At 35.3% G+C, this 22147-nt stretch overlaps 1 protein-coding gene across 1 annotated transcript; it reads right to left on the bottom strand.

The window, feature by feature from the left end:
- Window positions 1–1165: 1165 nt before the first annotated feature.
- LOC123555777 (52 kDa repressor of the inhibitor of the protein kinase-like) lies at window positions 1166–20905 on the bottom strand. Its single transcript, XM_053547248.1, has 6 exons — window positions 20784–20905; window positions 15477–16700; window positions 13916–14048; window positions 13490–13708; window positions 12845–13198; window positions 1166–1219 (listed from the first exon to the last, which is right to left on the bottom strand). The coding sequence occupies exons 1-6, from the start codon at window positions 20903–20905 to the stop codon at window positions 1166–1168; spliced, it is 2106 nt and encodes a 701-aa protein (XP_053403223.1).
- Window positions 20906–22147: the final 1242 nt, after the last annotated feature.

Raw genomic sequence — 22147 nt, 5'->3', positions numbered from 1 at the left:
ATCATTTCCTGAATCCTTGGCCTTTTATCTTTCCAGCTGTGCAGTAAATTTTTTTACAAAATCTTACGCAAATGGTTTTTAAGCTATAAAACTCTTAACATCCCATTATGCTCATCAGGTCATTATCAGACTAAAAGAGAATTTGATTAACCACAGTTTGCTACTAATTGCATTTTAAAGCTCACTTTGTGAGAACAGTAAAAAGGCTTTTTTTGAATAACTTACCTGGGTTATCCTTATTTTATAACTAATACAGGTTATAAAATTCTTGAAAAAGTAACTGAAATAGGTTACATAACCTAAAACAGTTACAGGTCCCCTGACTGTTGTCAATGCGTTTATGCACAAAAACTTAGTTATTATGGGGGGGGGGGGGGGGGGGAACTAGGGGGGAGAAAAAAACAACTGGTTGTTTTTTTCTCCCTTGTTTATGCACAAAAAGTAGGGGGGGGAAACCAACTGGTTGATTTTTTTCCCGGGGAAAGAATCAACTGGTTGGTTTTTTCCCCGGTGAAAAAACTGACTGGGGAAAAATCTGACCGTTACACCGGGACAGAATGCCTCTCAGGCTATGACATCCCAACAGTTTATTATAGCAGCCTGTGTTCAAAATAAACTATACTGGACAGGTGCTTGGCTGAAAGATAAAGGAATGAATGTGACTTGTCCCGGAGGGCATGCATACTGCACAGAAAACTACGAGACACAATCATGCCTCTCTGTCAAAGTATGAAATGGAGAAACCTATCAGCACCCAGTTAGTGCTGCAAGGGACTTTGATGCGTTACAACAGCTGGGGATTCCAGATCAGCTGAAGACGTGGATGCAGCACTTAAGGCACTTAATCCCATATGGAAGGTAGAAAGACTGGCTGATCCAACACATGTCGGACAAGCTCAATTCCATCAGTGCTACAGAGCAAATTTCAGTACGGAGATGTTTCCTGGCTCAACCCGCAGACAAAATCAAGATTTCAAAACAGCCTTCAGTGCAGACATTAAAGCCCATTGTAGTCTAGACTCTAAAAGCTCTATGGAAGGAAAAGGCTGGGGACATTAATGCTATTAAGAAGGTCTTACCAAGTGTCCTGGATGCGACTGTGGCTTGTTATGATGGAGACTGCTCTAATTGTGCCCATCACTATTATGTTTGCTCTGGTTCCGGTTCAAACTTCTGGTGGCAGAGGTCCAAGTTCCTGCATCACTACCAGATAATCAACCTGAATATTGACAACAATGACAGAGTTTTACTACAAGAAGTCATCAAAATCAAACTGAGTGTCTCTGCTATTGAAACCATGTGTCTGTTTACCAGTACATAGAAATGTGAGGCTGTGAATTGTTCAATCAGTACCTAATTGCCAAAGAACGTTAATTATGGCTGGTATGTTGGTGGCCGGCATGCATCCACTGTGCACAGACTGAATAATTGTATTGGGACTTCTGCCATACAGAAATGTTAACAAATGTTAACATTCTGGGGTAAAACTCTCAAAAAAGATTATGTCTTATCTGAAACGAATGAACAGTAATGAAAAGTACATGACGGTGTACCAGCAAAAACCTGAAACAGTCTGCAGGAAATTATTAAATCAGGGAAGAAATCTGAAAGAACATTTAGAGTAAAAAAAGACACATACCGCTATATCGGACTACAGCAAAGGTCAGCTAAATCCAAGCATCTACATCCAGGGGAGACAATGTTGACCACTCTTAATCCATGTGACGTGGGTGAGGCAAAGACTCTGCAAAATTATATGAAAAAATAACCAATAATGATATATACCATTGAATAAATAAATAAATAAATAAATAAATAAATAAATAAATAAATAAATTTAATTTAGATTTAATTAATCTTGGTAGAGGGTCACACAAGGACCATTTGTCGAAAAAAGTTCTGATAGAGCTGGAAAAAAATGAAAAATGTAACAAAAATGAACTGTTGAATTTAGAATAACTTTTTTCACATCAACAGTACATATTTGGACTAGAGTAACTTCGGGTAAATTCGACAGTTGTGTATATTCGACATCTTGAATTAATATCCGCGTGGAGAAACCCATAATGTCATTAAATAATTTTTCTTGAGTAATTTCTATGATGTCATTTTTAGCTCATCTGATTTTTTGAAAAAAAAATGATGAGTTATTGTCATCACTTGAGCGGTTGTCGGCGTCGGCGTCGGCGTTGCCTGGTTAAGTTTTATGTTTAGGTCAGCTTTTCTCCTAAACTATCAAAGCTATTGCTTTGAAACTTGAAATACTTGTTCACCATCATAAGCTGACCCTGTATAGCAAGAAACATAACTCCATCTTGCTTTTTGCAAGATTTATGGCCCCTTTTGTACTTAGAAAATATCAGATTTCTTGGTTAAGTTTTATGTTTAGGTCAACTTTTCTCCTAAACTATCAAAGCTATTGCTTTGAAACTTGGAATACTTGTTCACCATTATAAGCAGACCCTGTACATCAAGAAACATAACTCCATCTTGCTTTTTGCAAGAATTATTGCCCCTTTTGGACTTAGAAAATCAGTTTTCGTGGTTAAGTTTTATGTTTAGGTCAGCTTTTATCCTAAACTATCAAAGCTATTCCTTTAAAACTTGCAACACTTGTTCACCATCATAAGCTGACCCTGTACAGCAAGAAACATAACTCCATCCTGCTTTTTGCAAGATTTATGGCCCCTTTTGGACTTAGAAAATATCAGATTTCTTGGTTAAGTTTTATGTTTAGGTCAACTTTTTCTCTTAAACTATCAAAGCTATTGCTTTAAAACTTGCAACTCTTGTTCACCATCATAAGCTGACCCTGTACAGCAAGCAACATAACTCCATCCTGCTTTTTGCAATAATTATTGCCCCTTTTGGACTTAGAAAAATCATTTTCTTGGTTGAATATTATGTTTAAGTCAACTTTTCTCATAAACTATCAAAGCTATTGCTTTAAAACTTGCAACAGTTTTTCACCATCATAAGCGGACACTGTACATCAAGAAACATAACTCTATCCTGCTTTTTGCAAGAGTGATGGCCCTTTTTAGACTTAGAAAATCATGGGTAGGACAATATTTCTATTATACAAAAAAAATCAGATGAGCGTCAGCACCCGCAAGGCGGTGCTCTTGTTATACGTGACATCATGAGAACATCTTGATCACACAGGCCTCCTTTCTTTTTCTGATACACTCATCGGGCAACTTCCACATTCAAATTCATTTTGAACGAAAACCACTGTTATGTCACTTACAGTTTTCTATAAGTATGGTCAGCGAAGTTACTTATGTAAAGCTATTCTTACAATTATTGCAATTTGACTTTATTTGATGGAAATATAAACAAAACTATATTTGATGTTGATATTTAGAAACAAATAATATTCACCGTTTTCCAAGCATGACCTTGGCCAGTGGTGACGAATTTGTACGACAAGATAAAACATTGTCATGCAAATTCGACATATTATTCAAAATTATTTGGTTATATCTTCTTTAAAGGATATTTACAGCAGGCAAGTGGTTTAAGCTTGTTATATACCATATCCAGTGCTTAAATCACACTTTTCTAATTTCGACCATGCAGATTCTTCAGGTATGTTAACTTAATCTGAGCTGACGTCACTAATTACGTCAATGACTTGTGCATTAAAAGCACCTGTGCAATTAATTAGCATGCACATGAATACAAGGTCTGGGACTAATATGAATTTATGACAATTATCAATAGACAACAAAAATTCATGCAAAGTAAAATATATTGAATAGCAAACAATAAGAACATATCATCGTCACTTAAAACATTCACAGCCGAGTACTCCACGTTTCGGTAACAAAAACGCCTTCTTTCAGGTTAAAATGTCGAGACAAATTTGTGCGATGTGTTGCAGCTACTCCCCATCAAAACTTGCATCCACCACTCAGACGATGGAAAATGGTACCATGTTAAAAAAGAAGGCAGCAGCGAATAAATAAATAAACATCATAAAGAGCATATATTAAATTGTTTCCTGTAACAATTAGCCAGCATTTGTATAATCTGCAAAACAATAAAAAACTTTGTTTTACATTTTATAGCTTGAGTAATGAAATCTTATAATCAGAGCCTACTCGTCAGCATAAATTAATGCGTTATGTCTGTTGCGACATTTGCTGTATTTAATGTAGTTATATATAAGATAATAAAGCAAAGGACCTATATTTCGACAGATTAAGACAAAATCTTGGTAATAATTATTACAATCTCTATGTGTCCTAACTTCGACATGGCATTAAAGTAAATAATTATTTCCCACGCATTTCATCTAGTGTAGCTGTTATACAAGTTCAATTTGATAATGCAATACGTGACTGACTTACGTCCACATTGGGTTCACTATTTCGACAGGGGGGGGGCGTAAATTCGACATCCTAAGGGAGTTTTAAAAAGATATGGAACACAAGCAATTAAAACACTTTTAACAACATTTTGTTTGTTTAAACATAGAAATTAACAATAAGCACATAAGTGTATGCCAAAAATGGTAACTGTTAAATATATTTCACAACGCGTTTCGTAGTTATTTAAACAATGTCAACTTTCCTTGGATTTCTGATTCCGTCTTGCATAATTTACATAAGATCAATGCCGTTATGTATTTAATTTAAAACACACACCTGACTCTTGTATAAACCTTCTCTCCATCTACATTATATAGATATAATAGGGTTATTATAACAGTAGCTTGATCTGGGATGTTGTATTCGGAGTGGATTTTTGCCAGATCTGATCTCACGAGCGCGCAAGCACAGAGTGTGATCCAACCTTGCAAAATCCATGGCACAAGAGCCGTACACAAAATCCCATCTAACTACTGTTATAATGATACCTTTACTTTTTTGTTTTGTTACTGAACAAAAGTTTCAATGTTTATCGATATTGAAATGGAACTAAATGCAGTTTTTTTATGTGCACTATTCATAGAACTGTGTCAGCTCATGCATATTAATGAAAGTAGTCCGGAGGCATTCAACATGAAAGGTACAATACGAAATTTACAGACATACAGATTTTTTCTGCCTGTTCAGTGTGAAATACAAGCCAATTTTTTCAGAATTCATAGGTAGGCCATATAATAAAACGCGTCCTTTTTCTCAACTAATCATGAGTTATATGAGCAAATAATGGCAGATGTTATTTGCTCATATAACTCATGATTAGTTGCGTAAAAAGGATATTTAACGCAGCATACTAGTCACAAAAATTTACCGCGTAACTTCTAACGAGGTGCCGAAACTAGTTCAATAGTCAACAAATGACTAAACTCTAGACTCTATATGTATTGATAAATATAGATCTCTTGTTTAGTTCAAGAAAAAAATTATATATAAATATCGCAAACAGTAGGATTTCAACCAACCAATGGAAAACCAGAAACAATATGTATTGTAATGAACCAATAAAAAAAGCATTTCAAACAGTGGGCCTCCATGTCAAAACGGAAAATAAAAGTGTAGCTGCGCTCTAGACCACTTGCCTAACATGTCTACAAGTAATTTTATATTTTTGGTAGTATATAAATCGTATCAAAACATGTCGAAGTTACAAGCTTGACGATATTTAGATTCCAAACTTCGACATCCCCGGCATCAAGTTCAAATCGAACTAGAGGCACGACCCAGACTTTCAGTTACCAAAATCAACATTAGATAAGGTGTTTAAAATATATACAATACAAAATTTAGTAAAACTAAAACCGCCCTTTTACCACTTTGTAGGTATGCTCCTTATCAGCTTCCATAAAAAGGGATTTTTGCGTTTCTTGGAATTTTATGTAAAACTTTTGAACAGTAAAGTTTCAACAATAAATGCGTTTTTTTGGACAAACATTTTTTCATGACGTCAATGCATTTTGACATCATCTGGTTGTCAATCAAAGTGTTAAATAAAACAAAGAAATTAGTTAAACATTGATTCTAAATAAGAATGTAAATTTGCCCTCATTTTGTGTCTCAGACAAGTATAGGATAATCTGACTGGTATATTTTGGTCTATTGGGTTTTGTTATGCAAAACTACAATACATCTAAGCAGACAAACACTTATTTTGTACTTTTGATGTCAATATTAGGTGAGATATTCCATTTATCAAAACAAAATAATGAAAATGTTCATGTCGCCACTTCAAAGTATTCAATTTGTCTGTGTGTAAATAACAGGGAAAACTTATTTCCGGTGATATTTAGTGTTTGTTTGTATTTAGCATTGTCAGAGTAGGAATAAAAATATCACCAGAGAAATACTTCATGTATATCTTGTTTAATAAAATCGTAAACACGTTGTCTCCAAAATGGCTGCAAGATACGTTACATGGAAATCTCAGTACAAAAATATAATTAAGAACGATCTATTGTGCCTCCAATAGTGATTTCCAAACTAATGAATCAATTTGCTACCCCGAATTGATAACATATACATCCACCAATAACACCTGATCGTTTTAAAATGGGTCAAATATTGAAATCGGCAATGCTACTTTAACTCATGCAAGATACGTTACCTGTAAAAGCAGTTAAAGCTTTGGAATGAAGCAGAATGGTCAAGATTTAAAAGTATTGCTGACTCGCTGTTCACATAACATTTAACAGAAACTTAATTTTAAACAATATGAAGTTAATTTTCTTTCATAAAACCCTAATCAACTTTAATCTCGCAAGATACGTTACTGCAAGATACGATACAGTCTAGCAAGCACTTAGACACAACAATATATTTATGATGTAATCGCATCGATTTCTGACAGTACTAAAAACATGATTCAGTGTGTCAATAACTTCGTAATTTTGGAAGCCATTTTACCATTGTTTTGTGTCTGTATACTGCTCTCTGCATCATCTGAAATCGGGGTAAGTCAATTTTATATCTAAATAATGATATTATTTTGGCAGATTTTATTACACCAACTGCTGTTTATGTCTTTATGAAACTGTTTTACTACGACAAACAACAATTTCAGAAATCAAAATGAAATGCCTGTGCCATTTGGACGTGCAGTTATGGTAACGTTTCTTACACAGACAGTAACGTATCTTGCTGTTTCGAAATATTGTCCTTACATCATAGTTAAATCGTAAAAATAACATTTCCATGGCAGGAAAACTTTTCTTTAACAATGGGTGAGGAATCTTACGCACAACTTATTTTAAACAAAATGGTTTGTCCAAGTATCGCGTCCATTTTAACATAGGCATTTCATGCATCGTGTAGATATAGTCAGTTCTTAAATGAACAGCTGATGTTTTGAAGAAATGTCTACCATTTTTCCTTATATAAGAGGAACATGTCGCAGATGTGCATTTGCACTAGCACAATGAGCATGTATTTCTAGTTAAAGCGTTTGATTTTTTATCCAATGCTAACAATTGGACTATATGTGTAGTGGTAACGTATCTTGCTGATAGAATGACTGAAATCATACAATCCTATCTTTATATATATATTACATTTTTGCGCACTGGACAAACAACAACAACACGATAACAACAATACAAATATAACATGTATAATGATAATTATAATAATCATCATCATCATCATCATTATAATAATACTTACTATATTCGTAATATAGATCTAATAATAATAAGAATTGTAATAATAATAATAATTCATAATTAATACTATTATTATGATTTGTATTTTTATAATAATGATTAATACTGATGATAAATATTAAAGATAATGATAATTATTGTTATGCATGGAAGGTTCACCGGATCTACGGTAACAAACGTGAAGGTGATACTTCCGAGAAAGGTATATCCCTGTTTAGTTGTAAATGACCATAGAAACAATTGCAAACATACTGAAGTCAGATTTAGGCACCAAGACTCGAAGTATTTTATATTTGGTAAGAATAACTATTTTTATTTTTATGATATACCTCTTATTACTCAATCAATTCTCCGAAACAAAAAGTGTCAAAAGTCACGAAAGTACTTGTTGTTAAAAACCACGATTATTATGCTGCAAACTGTATAGACCTAAAAAAGTGGCAGCTGATCCGGATCTGTATTATTTACTGCTCAATAATCATGTCTTCGCAAACTGACACACATCAATTTGTCTTTGTCTGTGTTTTCAATAAAATCGCGATGTTGAGTCATTTGGGGCGGCAACTTACAACGGGAAGTGATACTTGACCAAAGTGATGGATACCGATGAAGAGGAGGCACACATTAGTTTTATGAAACTAAATCATGAGATGGTGTTTTGTACAAATTTTGTAGACGAATTTTGGGTTTCCTTTGCTGATATTCTAGTCACCACAAACGAACACAAGCCAGCTGAAAATTTTGAGATTTCATTTCTCCTAGACAAAAATAAAAAAATAATGTTATTGTAAACAAGTTGCTGACCGCAACTAGAGTATGCAAGATACGTTACCAATGAGTTTCTCTGTGTTCCAGTATATCTGCGATCTGAGTATATATAAGTAATTAGGGTTCCGGTATATAACATCTGCTTTGTAGTTTATCAGGTGTTGAGATTTAATTGTTTTTGACTTCTCAGTAGAATGTTTGAATACTTGAAGACAAGATACGTTACATTTGGTATCTTTAGTTTAGAATTAGTTCTTGTTCCAGTTGAGTTTATTTGTGTTAAAATTATCAATAAACTGTAGCCTACTGGTTTTATTATGACATAATTTTGGTGTTTAAAGTTCAATTGATGTCAGAAATTTAGCTTATGCTGAACTGTTAAGTCAGTAATAAATTTAACTGTAGATATGTTTACTGTTTTGAAATAATATCTACAAGAAACGTCTGTAAAAATTTTTTCAGTAAAAGCAAAGTTTAAATCAGTACCTATGGGTAAAGAAAATAGTATACCAATATGAATGATAAGATATAGTACTCTGTAAATAGGTACCATTCCTTTCATATGTGCATAAAACATACCCAAGTAGTTCAGTAACGTATCTTACATGTTAAAAACACTAATTTCATTCAGACTAAATTTTCTTAAACACTATTTCTGATCAAAATTAACGGCAACTAGATTCATATTACTGATAGTTTCAAGAACATATTAAGTGCACATATACGTTAAAGCAAAGAAATTATTTTTTTGGTGCCAACCAGTTGTTATTTTGTCATTCTTATGTAGAATTAATGTAAAGTTGTAGCAAAGCATCTATTATCGAGCCTTTTAGCTATAATATCACGTGCTTCGTAAATTTGTCATCCGATTTTCCGCCAAATAGTACCATTTGAAAGAACGTTTTTCATTGGTCATCTTCAGTACTTTCAGTGACTGTTTAAGAAAATATATCCAATGAAAATCTTTGGTACATTTTATACACTAAGTGTAGCATATATCCACCCTTGCATCATTTATCGACCCCCAATTAAGTTTATAAAAAAAAATTCAAGCAAAAGAAATTTATTTTGCGACAAACAGATAACATGTCATTCCAATACAATTCAGAATACACACAGATAATATTTCATTCTTATACCATTTGGAATCTTGCATAAAACCTTTGTTTTATACCGATTTTGTGCATGCTGCACAAACAAACAAGGAGATTCTTGTGAGCACGCGCTGATGGTAAACATTTTGAATATGCTGTTGCGGGTCAAACGTAAGCAAGTTATGGGTCCTGAATCCCTTTTGGCCGAAGTCGAAAGGTCCGAGATTTATAATATATTTTCATCCACCTTATTATATTTTTCAATTTATTTGTAGATCTCATCAACTATGTTTGGGTTTAATCTAATCTGAGTTGCTAATATCGATGTTGGTAAATTTAAATTCTTGTGTTTTCAAACTTTGATCGAGACGTAGCGGGGTGGAAAGCAAAATTTTTCAGTTGATTTAAAAAAGTAAACAAGAGCACCGCCTTGCGGGTGCTGACGCTCATCTGATTTTTTTTGTATAATAGAAATATTGTCCTACCCATGATTTTCTAAGTCTAAAAAGGGCCATCACTCTTGCAAAAAGCAGGATAGAGTTATGTTTCTTGATGTACAGTGTCCACTTATGATGGTGAAAAACTGTTGCAAGTTTTAAAGCAATAGCTTTGATAGTTTATGAGAAAAGTTGACTTAAACATAATATTCAACCAAGAAAATGATTTTTCTAAGTCCAAAAAGGGCAATAATTATTGCAAAAAGCAGGATGGAGTTATGTTGCTTGCTGTACAGGGTCAGCTTATGATGGTGAACAAGAGTTGCAAGTTTTAAAGCAATAGCTTCGATAGTTTAAGAGAAAAAGTTGACCTAAACATAAAACTTAACCAAGAAATCTGATATTTTCTAAGTCCAAAAGGGGCCATAAATCTTGCAAAAAGCAGGATGGAGTTATGTTTCTTGCTGTACAGGGTCAACTTATGATGGTGAACAAGTGTTGCAAGTTTTAAAGGAATAGCTTTGATAGTTTAGGATAAAAGCTGACCTAAACATAAAACTTAACCAAGAAAACTGATTTTCTAAGTCCAAAAGGGGCAATAATTCTTGCAAAAAGCAAGATGGAGTTATGTTTCTTGATGTACAGGGTCTGCTTATGATGGTGAACAAGTATTCCAAGTTTCAAAGCAATAGCTTTGATAGTTTAGGAGAAAAGTTGACCTAAACATAAAACTTAACCAAGAAATCTGATATTTTCTAAGTACAAAAGGGGCCATAAATCTTGCAAAAAGCAAGATGGAGTTATGTTTCTTGCTATACAGGGTCAGCTTATGATGGTGAACAAGTATTCCAAGTTTCAAAGCAATAGCTTTGATAGTTTAGGAGAAAAGCTGACCTAAACATAAAACTTAACCAGGCAACGCCGACGCCGACGCCGACAACCGCTCAAGTGATGACAATAACTCATCATTTTTTTTCAAAAAATCAGATGAGCTAAAAAGGCGTAGATATTTCATTAAGGGTATACTTATGAAGGTTGTGTGTATCGATTTCCATCATACAATAATGTTAACATTTACAAAGTGCAAGGGATCGAATGAACCATGCAGCACCTCTCGGTACCTGTATGTTGTGTACATGTAAGGATGCCGTAGTGCCGAGTAAAGCTAGAGTTTTCATTATAGATCTTTATTAGATACTAAATATAGGCCTATCGAAGACCGCGGGACTCACACTTATTTTCCAGAAATATGAACAGAAATCACCCCGTCAAAAATGCTAGATCTACATTCGTAAATGTCTGCTTGGCTTGTGTCATCATACAGATTTTTTCGACTGAAAGGCAGACCAATTTCACAGACTGACATTTACCATATATCTTTATATTTTTTATGTACATTATCATATAGTTTATTGGCGTTATCATCATGTAAAAGTAATCAAACCTGTTATGAAACTTGAAATACAGTCGGGGTTGATAAATGATACAATGTATAAAGAGCGTAACGTATTATCGACCCTGCTATTACTGTTAATTAAACCGAGATAAATGGATATTTCAGTCAATTTTATCGATCTACTTTCTTTTTTTGGAATAACTTTTCATAAAATAACTTCAAAAACAGAAAATAATGATACATGAGATTGTCCAAAATTCACACCCTCCTTATTTGCGACAATAATTTTCGACCATTTTTTTTCAAATCTCTCCTGGCAGCAAAACTTGGCCAATAAACAAATTCCGCGAAGAGGTATGATGACGTCATAAACTGCCTCACAATCTATTTTACTACATGTGACAAAATATGCAAATATGAAGGAGAACTCGAGAGGGGTCGATATATGAAGGGGGTCGACATTAGATGCAGTTGCTCTAATACTTGTATAAGTATGTCGGAGTTACTGACCTGTCGAAATAAGGTGCCATTGCGCAAAATGTTCAACTTGAATATTTTCTAAAACTCCATCAGGGTGTCGAATTTGCCCGAAAGATGTCAAACTTACACGACGATAACAATCAGAATAAAATTCATCATACTGACGATGTAGATGCAAACACTGTGCAGCGTTTTATACTGAAGACGCAGAAAAGGCCTACTTTCGTTTTCATGAAATGTTCAAACCGGTCATTTAGAATCAAAAATTGCTTCACCGTCTTTATCGTCGCACCACGTAATTTTACGCACACCTATTTCGACGCCATTTTTGTTTTGACCTCGTTCTCGAATAACTTAGGGTTTCCGATGAAGTGGTTACTCGGTGTAATGACAGAAAACATCATGGTTAATTTTACCGTTAAAAAAGTTGGAACGTTCGGGATTTGAAGATATTTATCAATTTTCATTTACCCTATACATGATTTTTTTAAATGTTTCTACTAATGCAAATTTTCATCCATTTTAAAAACGTCCCTGTGGAAGCTTAGATTAAAAAAGTTACTGGAAATTTTGATGTATGTCTGCAGCAGACTTTGGTGCTATCACGGGCACATTACTGCCATGTGACATATGTAGTCGTACTATTTTATGCACAATTTTGGAAAGTGTATGCATTATATATCAATGCAATCATTACTACACACTTCAATTTTATTCTCTTGTCAAGTAGGCAGCGAACACTGCATGGGTTCATCTAAAGTTTTATATAAAACAAAATGTGCCTCCTCTGTAAACACACACTGCAGTCCAGAAAAAATGAAAGAAAAAACACAGGTAAGAGCACCGAAGGTGCGATTTGCTAAGGGGGCCTGGGGGCATGCTCCCCCAGAAATTTTTTTGAAAATGTACGTTAAATGGTGCAATCTGGTGCATTTCTGAGGTATTAAACAAAACTGTAATCAGTGCCATTTATTCTCGGTTTCTATGATTTATTTTCTACTTTATTTCATCAGCGTTAAATAACTCAAGCTGTGTTAGTATGACATTCCATCTATATGAATTCAATATTTCGGCATTTAACCGAGGCAAACTTGTTAATAATTTTGTCAACATCTATCTCCATATCTCGATGAATATGCAACAGAGCAAGACTGGCGAGACGGTTTTCAGTCATTGTATTTCTAAGGTATGTTTTTATTCTCTTCATACTGCTGAATGACCGTTCACATGACGCTGATGTGGCTGGCATTGACAACAATATTTTCAGTATACTGTAGATGCTCGGGTACGCTTCACTTTGGGTTCGGTCTAGGGTGTCGATTAGTGTGGTTGGTTTTTGTGCACCATCCGACCACCTCATAGTCCATCTCCGTATCTCATATTCAAAGAGCTCTTTTGATAAGTTGATGTCCTCTGCATAGCAAGTGTATATAACCTGTCAGCCAAAGATAAGGAATTTAATTATTTTATGAACGTGACAGCTCAACAGACACTCACATGCGAACTCATAGAGTCAGCGGGTTCTTCTGCACATAATAATAAAAGTATTTTATGCAGTTTCACTTAACGGATTATTGACTTTATTGAGAAAGAAAGATTTAATAAAAAATGAATAAGCATTTTATCTATACAGGTTTCTGAATAAAGATGGTAGCACATTTTTACATAAGAAAATAAGATGGATCTAAATTGTCAATATTATTCGGAGTACTTAAACAATACATACATCCACCAGATTGTTAGTTAATTCCGGTAGTCTGGTAGGTATCAGCAACTGAGTGGTGAAACGATCCTCATTTGAAATCACCCGATTTGTGATTTCTAGGATAAGATGATCAACAAAGACATTGTAAAGAGCAACTCTCCAGTATTGTTCAGGGTCTGCTATATCATAATTAGCTCTGTGTTGTTGCCGCTGAATTTGCCGTGGAATGGACGGGTCAATCTGAAACCAGTACATCATGTCGACATTTTCAAAACACATGCCATTAAAGTACATTTGATCTATGCGGGCAGAAATTTAACTATTATAACTAAAAGAACCAGTTTATCAAATATTTGAATAAAGTACCGAGTTTGTTAGTAGTGAACATATAACTTTAAGTCTTACCAGTCTGTTAAAAAGGTTACTTAGTGAAAAAGAATTGTTTACCTGGAACTGGGATGCAATGTTTACTGCTGTCTGGAAAATTCCCTCGAAAACAAGAGGGTCTCCACGTTCTTCATTCAGAATACCAACAACTACCCTTGCCTCTTTTGTGGCCTCAATCAAGTCCATGTCAGAACTTAAATAATACAAAGTTTCTATACAATATATTTGATAATCATATTTACAAATCTTCTGACGCAACACACTGCCAATATCTTAAACGTTATACATTTAGACAATTGTATTGTTAGTGTTATATATTTCAATGCATCATATTTTTACTAATTCTGCTACCACATTATATTTGTTTCAAATTAATTTTATTAAAGTTAATTTGAAATTCAGCGATAAACAAATGAACAGTGCCATGAGAAAACTAACATAGTGCGTGTGTGACTAGCATGGGTCCAAACCAGCCTGCGCATACGTACAGTCTGGTCAGGATCCATGTTATTCGTTTTTAAAACCTATTGCAATTAGAGAAACTTCTAGCGAACAGCATGGATCCTGACCAGACTGGGCGGATGTACAGGCTGGTCTGGATCCATGCTGATCGCAAACGCAATATGTTGGTTTTCTCATGGCGCGGCTCAAATCATTAAACGTACAGTAAACAGGCAAAATAAAATTAAGGAAGTTCTACCCGTTTGATTAACCGGAAATGACCGTGTAGCTTCATTTATCCGAAAAACCTATTTAAAAGTAATGCCTGGTAGTCGCCATACAGGTGGAAGAAATACGAAAAATCTTCGTAACGGTCTTTCTAATGGTTAATTTTGATACTAGATACTAGATACAAGTTTTAGCGTTGAATTATTCAAATGATTACATAAAACAAGCAGTAATGTAAAGATTTTAATTGATACTTGGTGAATTGTGTAAAATCAAGTACACGAACCCATACATTTTATTTTACAATGTGATTGAAAATTGTAAAACAATGACAAGGTTCACTTAAATATACATCGTGGAACTTTTTTATACGTGAAAATATCTTAAATAAAGTGTCAAATATGCCCGCAAGAGTCCACGCTGAAAAATAACCTCGGAACCAAAATTTTTAAATCGTTCTAACAAAAAAATCAAGCACATGTCCCTTTCATTGTGCTTTGAAAATATATGTTTAAATAGAACTGTACATTGTAGATCTATATTTGTTCAACCCTGAAGAACTACCATAACTATGTGTTTGAGAGAAATGAGTAATTACTTGTTTGTGTCTATGTAATTTAGGCTCGTTTATTCAAACTACTCGCAAAACTTGTCAAGCATATGCATATGCTCTCTTTTTGCTTCCTTTTAAAAGTGTCTTCTCAATGAAAATATTGCTACATTCAAAATGGGTTGAAGTATTTACTTAATAAATTTGCGATTGCATGATTTAATTTTTTCCAGAATTAAAGAAGTTCTTAACACCACCCTTAACAAAAACGCTTTTGCAGAAATAATTAATTGTGCATTAATTTGAAAATCTGATAAAATTACCTTTTGAAGAATTGCTGTCAAACCAACAAGAGCACTCAAGATATGTTCCGCAGTCGTCAAAGCAATGACGAACTCAAACCGTAGAACACCTATCAAGTGTTCTCGAGCTTTATCATCGTTGTCTTCTCCAAGAGTTACCAGAGCATATATGACGACAGGGAAAGCATTCTTGAATGTTGTCAGTGCATCAGCACGGCTCATCCATCGTGTTTCACAAAGCGTCTTCAGTTTGTGTCGCCTGTCAAGCTGTTCCCTTGTGTTGGCATCATTTGCAAGCTCGTTGGCAAAAGCCTGAAGACGTTTTGCAGAGTACTGGAAAGCAAATGCAATATCTTGCACTGTTTTCATCATTGTCCTAACACATTGTAATTTAGAACTGTGCACCAAAGCCAAATTGAGACAATGCGACTTGCAATGCACATAGTGTGCAAGTGGAGCACGCTCTCGAATTAAAGCTTGCATGCCATTATACTTTCCGGACATGTTGCTTGCCCCGTCATAACATTGTGCCCTTAACTTCAATACATCAAGACCCCATTGTTGCAGATTTTCCAAGATGAGTTGTGTGATGGCCTGTCCTTTTATTGATTTACAGGTGATGAATCGAAGGAAATCCTCCCTAAGCTTGTGTCTGTTATGTTCGTTCTTTTCAATGTAGCGGACGCAGATTGACAACTGTTCCTTCGTGGATATGTCAGAAGATTCATCTGCCATAATAGCAAAAACACCCGCATTCTTGCACTGAGTTGTTAGCATGTCCAATATTTGGTCGCCGCATAAACTTAAAAGTTCATTTTGTATTTCAGGCAAAGTATACTTTGCGTTGGATGGTGCATTGGCTAAATGGTCTGACAGAACTGGATCCTTTTTCGCCAACCCTTGTAAAACCGCCATGAAATTACTTTTCTCCTCTTTGTGACCACATATTGCAATATTCTGTTTTCCTAACATTATTAGAACTTCTATGATTTCTTTCAGAACATGCCTATTTTTTTCTACTATTTGTTTGCTGGAAGAGGATATTTTACAAAGGATAGATTCTTTTTTGCCAACCATAACGTCAACAAAGTTTTCGGCTAAAACAACACTAGCACGATGTAATTCATCAACTTGATGACGCTTAACATATGTTGATAAATTCTTCCAATCGCTCACTCCAGACGAAGATAAGGCCCTGTCTTTACTACTTCCAAATAGTAAGCATGGAGCGCAATAAACAGAATCTTGCGACTGCGAGTATTGTAGCCAATGATAGTCAGCGAGCCAGTTAGAGTTGAATCGCCGCTCATTCCCTCCGATATTCCTGCAACCAATGTTTTAGATATGTAGTAAAAGATTTATTCAAATTGTTCACGAACATATCCCTTAGAGCGAAACTGGTCTATCTGCTTCTATTTCTATATACAGATAGACCAGTTTCGCTCTAAGCCCTCGAGATGTTCTATTAAAAATTGTATAAAAATAATCATGATCAAGCCGTGCAAAAAGATAAACTTGAAATACAATAAGACAAATATTATGATACTTACCCGCTGAAAATGCTTGATAGAATAATATGAAGTCTAAAAAAAAGGTATAACTACAAACAGAATCGGACACAAAACTTCAGACAAATTGGGCGTGTCAATAATGTTTACCAAGTTTCATTTGAATCGGATAGAATGCTGGAGTTGAGTTTACAGTGTTCAGATGTCATTGTAATATACAGGGTAAATATTTAGGCCAAAATCTTCGGTAAAAAATCTTTGGACATAAAGGTAAGAAAACACGCATGTATGCCACATGCCCACTAAGTTTCATTTCAGTTAGGTGAAAATTGCAGAAGTTGGTTTAAGGACATTTCCTAGATTTGTTTTCTATGGACAGAATTATTTTTATATTTTTATATCAAGGTACGTTATTATGCACTCTATTATTTTCATTTATCATACGAGTATGTCTACTTATTCCCGTATTTATGTTATTGAGAGGATAAGTGCATGACCAATTTGAAACACGTATTCAAATGTAAGAACCACTAACTGAAGCAACTGAAAAAAAACTAGAAAATGCTTTTGTAAAAAAGCACATGTCTCCCCCAAGGCAAAGTCCTATAGGCAAGAAGTCAATAGGGGTCAGGAGCGAAAGTCAAAGAGACACTGATGGTTGGCTGCAATAGGGATCATCTACTTGGCATGTCCAGTCATCCCGCTAAATTTCAACACTCGTGGCCTAGTGGTTCTCAAGTCACTGTTCAGGCTCCTGTGACCCTGACCTTTGATCAAGTGACCTCAAAATAAATAGGGGTCATGTACTCTGCATGTCCAATCATCCTATTAAGTTTCAACATTGTAGGTCAAGTGGTTCTCAAGTTATTTCCAAAAAATGATTTTACATGAACAGGCCACTGTGACCTTGACCTTTAATAGACTGACCCCAAAATCAATAGGGGTCATCTACTCTGCATGTTCAATCATCCTATGAAGTTTCAACATTCTGGGTCAAGTGGTTCTCAAGTTATTGATCGGCACTGGTTATCAATGTTCAGGCCCCTGTGACCTTGACCTTTAACTAAGTGACCCCAAAAACAATAAGGGTCATTTACTCTGCATGAACAATCATCCTATGAAGTTTCAACATTCTGGGTCGAGAGGTTCTCAAGTTGTTGATTGGAAATGGTTTTCCATGTTCATGCCCCTGTGGCCTTGACCTTTAACAGAGTGACCCTAAAATTGTTAGGGTTCATCTACTCTGCATGACCAATCATCCTACGAAGTTTCATCATTCTGGGTCAAGTGGTTCTCAAGTTACTGACCGGAAATGGTTTTCAATGTGCGGGCCCCTGTGACCTTGACCTTTCACAGAGTGACCCCAAAATCGTTAGGGGTCATCTACTCTTTATGACCAATCATCCTATTACATTTCAACATTCTGGGTCAAGTGGTTCTCAAGTAACTGACCGGAAATGGTTTTCAATGTTCAGGCCCCTGTGACCTTGACCTTTAATGGAGTGACACCAAAATCGATAGGGGTCATCTACTTTGCATGTACAATCATCCTATGAAGTTTCAACATTCTGGGTCAAGTGGTTCTCTAGTTATTGATCAAAAATGGTTTTCAATGTTCAGGCCCCTGTGACCTTGACCTTTGACGGAGTGATCCCATAATCAATAAGGGTCATCTACTCTTTATGACCAATCATCCTATAAAGTTTCAACATTCTGGGTCAAGTGGTTCTCTAGTTATTGATTGGAAATGGTTTTCAATGTTCAGGCCCCTGTGACATTGACCTTTGACGGAGTGACCCCAAAATCTTTAGGGGTCATCTACTCTTCATGATCAATTATCCCATGAAGTTTCAACATTCTGGGTCAAGTGGTTCTCTAGTTATTGATCGGAAATGGTTTTCAATGTTCAGGCCCCTGTGACCTTGACCTTTGACGGAGTGACCCCAAAATCAATAGGGGTCATCTACTCTTCATGACCAATCATCCTATGTAGTTTCAACATTCTGGGTCAAGTGGTTCTCTAGTTATTGATCGGAAATGGTTTTCAATGTTCAGGCCCCTGTGACCTTGACCTTTGACGGAGTAACCCCAAAATCAATAGGGGTCATCTACTCTTCATGACCAATCATCCTATGAAGTTTCAACATTCTGGGTCAAGTGGTTCTCTAGTTATTGATCGGAAATGGTTTTCAATGTTCAGGCCCGTGACCTTAGGGGTCATCTACTCTTCATGACCAATCATCCTATGAAGTTTCAACATTCTGGGTCAAGTGGTTCTCTAGTTATTGATCGGAAATGGTTTTCAATGTTCAGGCCCCTGTGACCTTGACCTTTGACGGAGTGACCCAAAAAACAATAGGGGTCGTCTACTCCAGCAGCCCTACAACCCTATGAAGTTTGAAGGTTCTAGGTCAAATGGTTCTCCAGTTATTGCTCGGAAATGAAGTGTGACGTACGGACGGACGGAGGGACGGACGGAAGGACGGACGGACAGACAGATGGACAGACGGACAGGGCTAAAACAATATGTCTCCTGGGGGAGACATAATTAAGGACATATTGGTTTGTATTCTTAAATTTTCACCTCTTGTTTTTTTCTGCAATATTTAAATATTTCTTAAGTTTTGTTTAATTTTTTCCAGGGGTCATAACTCTACTATCCGTCAGCATTTTTAAATTCCTTTGGTGTTAGATTAAGACAAACCATAATTTACACATACTGTTATAATATGAAAAACTTAAACTTGCTTAAAGATGAATACGAATTTAACTGCAAATGTATATATTTGCGGTTACACTATCCAAAGCAACATTTTCTTTACTTTCCGTCATCTTACTTGTAAAATGACATCCTTTCCTCTTAATAGAAACTGACGAATTCGCTTTTTACTGACCAAAACATGTTCACAATTATTTAACACAAAGTGTTCGATACCGTCTGAAAATAACGCAACTTTCTATTTCACGAAAAATAACGGACAGACCTACTGCGCAATATGTTGCACAGGTAACAACAGCTAGAATTATTTCATATTTGCAAAAACATAATCACAATACATATAAATAACAAATTTTAGTTGAAAGCTTTGAGCATGTTTAAGACTCTTATAGAAGGATAGAGGACAAATTGTTCTGGTGTAATAGCAAAAACGAGTCATTACTCTAGGACAAATAATCGGAATTAGAAGTCCCAACGATATACACGTATCCATTACAATGTTTGATGATGAGTGCTTTTATCACATAATACTTCTAGAGGGAATTAAGTACACAAAAAATTCTGGCGGACGGACATAGGACAGGCAATTCAAACACAATATGCCTCCCGTGTCTTTGGCACCGGGAGCATACACATGAATTTGTGTTTTACTGAATTCATACTCTATTTAAGCTAAAATGTTATTGATATTTAAATTTTTAGTTGGGTATATTTTGGGCAGGTTGACATCCTCTATTGAAATTATAGAGTTGTAAGTAAATTAGCAAGCTTGATTTAAAATCAATTTCGGTCTCGATATATGAATTGAATAAATAAGACAAGACGGCCTAATTCAGACTCTGTTTTGTTTTTAGAACCATTTTAACCGTTTATATAACACAGTAGAAAGATACGGGTTTGTCAATGGAAGTTATAATACATGAAGTAAATTACACATTATTTTTGAGTTGCCTCCCTTGGATTAAAAAATTTGACAGCACCCACCCTAACAATGTTGTCCGAAATATTATACATTGACTTCTAGGGTTGGTTCATTTCATATGTTTTTGAAGTGTAACTTTGGGTCCCCGCCACTTTCAATTTTACCACGGCTTCGATACGGAATAGATCTCTACATTGTGCGGAATAACCAAACATATTATTAAACATATTATTAGAGTCAAGACTGTTTTTATGTTACCTGGGTGGAAACTTGTACTCCTTCGAATCTTTCCATTTGTTTGATAACAAACTAAGTTTATTGTCATCGTTCCAAAGTTTGGTTTCTCCTGGATCCAGATAAGGTGGACATGCAGTGGCCATTTTCAAAAATTCCCGCTATGTAAACATCATCAATATCATAAAACGCATGCCGTAGTAATAGAGTCAAGCGTTTGCGATTTATTCAATAATTGTAGATACGGTCAGAGTACAGCTGGTGCATTTACCTTTAAAATTATTATTTTATGCATTCTTTCTATAATATATAAATTTACGGCATTATTCATGAATCGATTAGATCTAATGTCTTTTTCTTAATTCTACATGGTATTCTCTTGTGTCCCCCTACAGCCCTCCCTCCTCCCCCCATGATTCTTATTGCATTTTTGGCGTTTTCATTTTTGCCATTTTTGCGGAGAAAGTGTAGGCCCGGGCCTGCAGTGCCTACAGGGTGCTACGCCAGTCTGCAGGGGTTTTTTTTACGACTGGGGGAAGAGGCCCCAGCCTGTCATTGGGGGAAGAAAATAGCGCGCGACGAGCAGTTTTGGGGGATTTTTTCACTCAGGGGGGAATTTACAATTATGCATAATAAACACTTTAAACTATGTTTTTATTACATATTCTTGCAACTTTTAGCAACTATACACACTGTCACTTAGCAATAGATGGACTTGCACTAATGTTCACTTATCATTGTAACAAGGTGGGTGGGGAGAGTTGAAATGCTCAAATCATTGAATATTTAAAGGTCACATGCTTTTATTCACAAAAAATGCTTTAAAATAAGAGTTGCTTTTGCAAGAGTCATCATATTATTATTAAATGCATACTTTTGTTGGCTTTTTATTTCAATTGTACTAGAAAATCTTGTAAGAAAGGATAAAATAGTCCGAAAATCACGATCGCGAAAACGTGTGACAAATATGAAAAAACGAAAGCAAACATTAAAAATTCTTGATAAAATACCCGTTTTAAATTTCATATTTTCACCAGAACTATTCCATACTTATAATATCTGATTACTTAAAACATTTATATTTTATTTTGCTCTAGCAAAATACCTCGGCAAAGATAATAAATTTGCGTAACGGCCGACCGGCTTATTTCATCGAATCAAGCACATAAAATAATTACTTTAAATTAACAACACATATTACACAATACAGCATAAGCTGCTACCGCTAATTAACAAGAGGTACAAACACGATAATCTGACGCTGCATTGTTTATCAATTATCTATATTACATACTGATGATAACCACGTGTCAGTCAGCGCGTGGCGTGATTGACATCTGTCGGTAGCTAATTAACATACGACGCTCCGCCTACTGTCATACTTACGC

Source organism: Mercenaria mercenaria, chromosome 7 (assembly GCF_021730395.1).
Source record: "Mercenaria mercenaria strain notata chromosome 7, MADL_Memer_1, whole genome shotgun sequence".
Taxonomy (NCBI): domain Eukaryota; kingdom Metazoa; phylum Mollusca; class Bivalvia; order Venerida; family Veneridae; genus Mercenaria; species Mercenaria mercenaria.
The sequence above is the reverse complement of the archived record's forward strand: the minus strand, read 5'-3'. Positions and strand labels throughout refer to the sequence as shown.

What these genes read in the sequence shown, in the direction of transcription:
- LOC123555777 (XM_053547248.1), bottom strand. Translation starts at nt 20,905, where the DNA reads ATGGCCACTGCATGTCCACCTTATCTGGATCCAGGAGAAACCAAACTT. An exon ending in GAGTACAAGTTTCCACCCAG is followed by an intron (nt 16,701 to 20,783) that starts GTAACATAAAAA and finishes CATTGGTTGCAG; the next exon opens with GAATATCGGAGGGAATGAGC. An exon ending in TTATTAACAAGTTTGCCTCG is followed by an intron (nt 1,220 to 12,844) that starts GTTAAATGCCGA and finishes GTCAATATTCAG; the next exon opens with GTTGATTATCTGGTAGTGAT.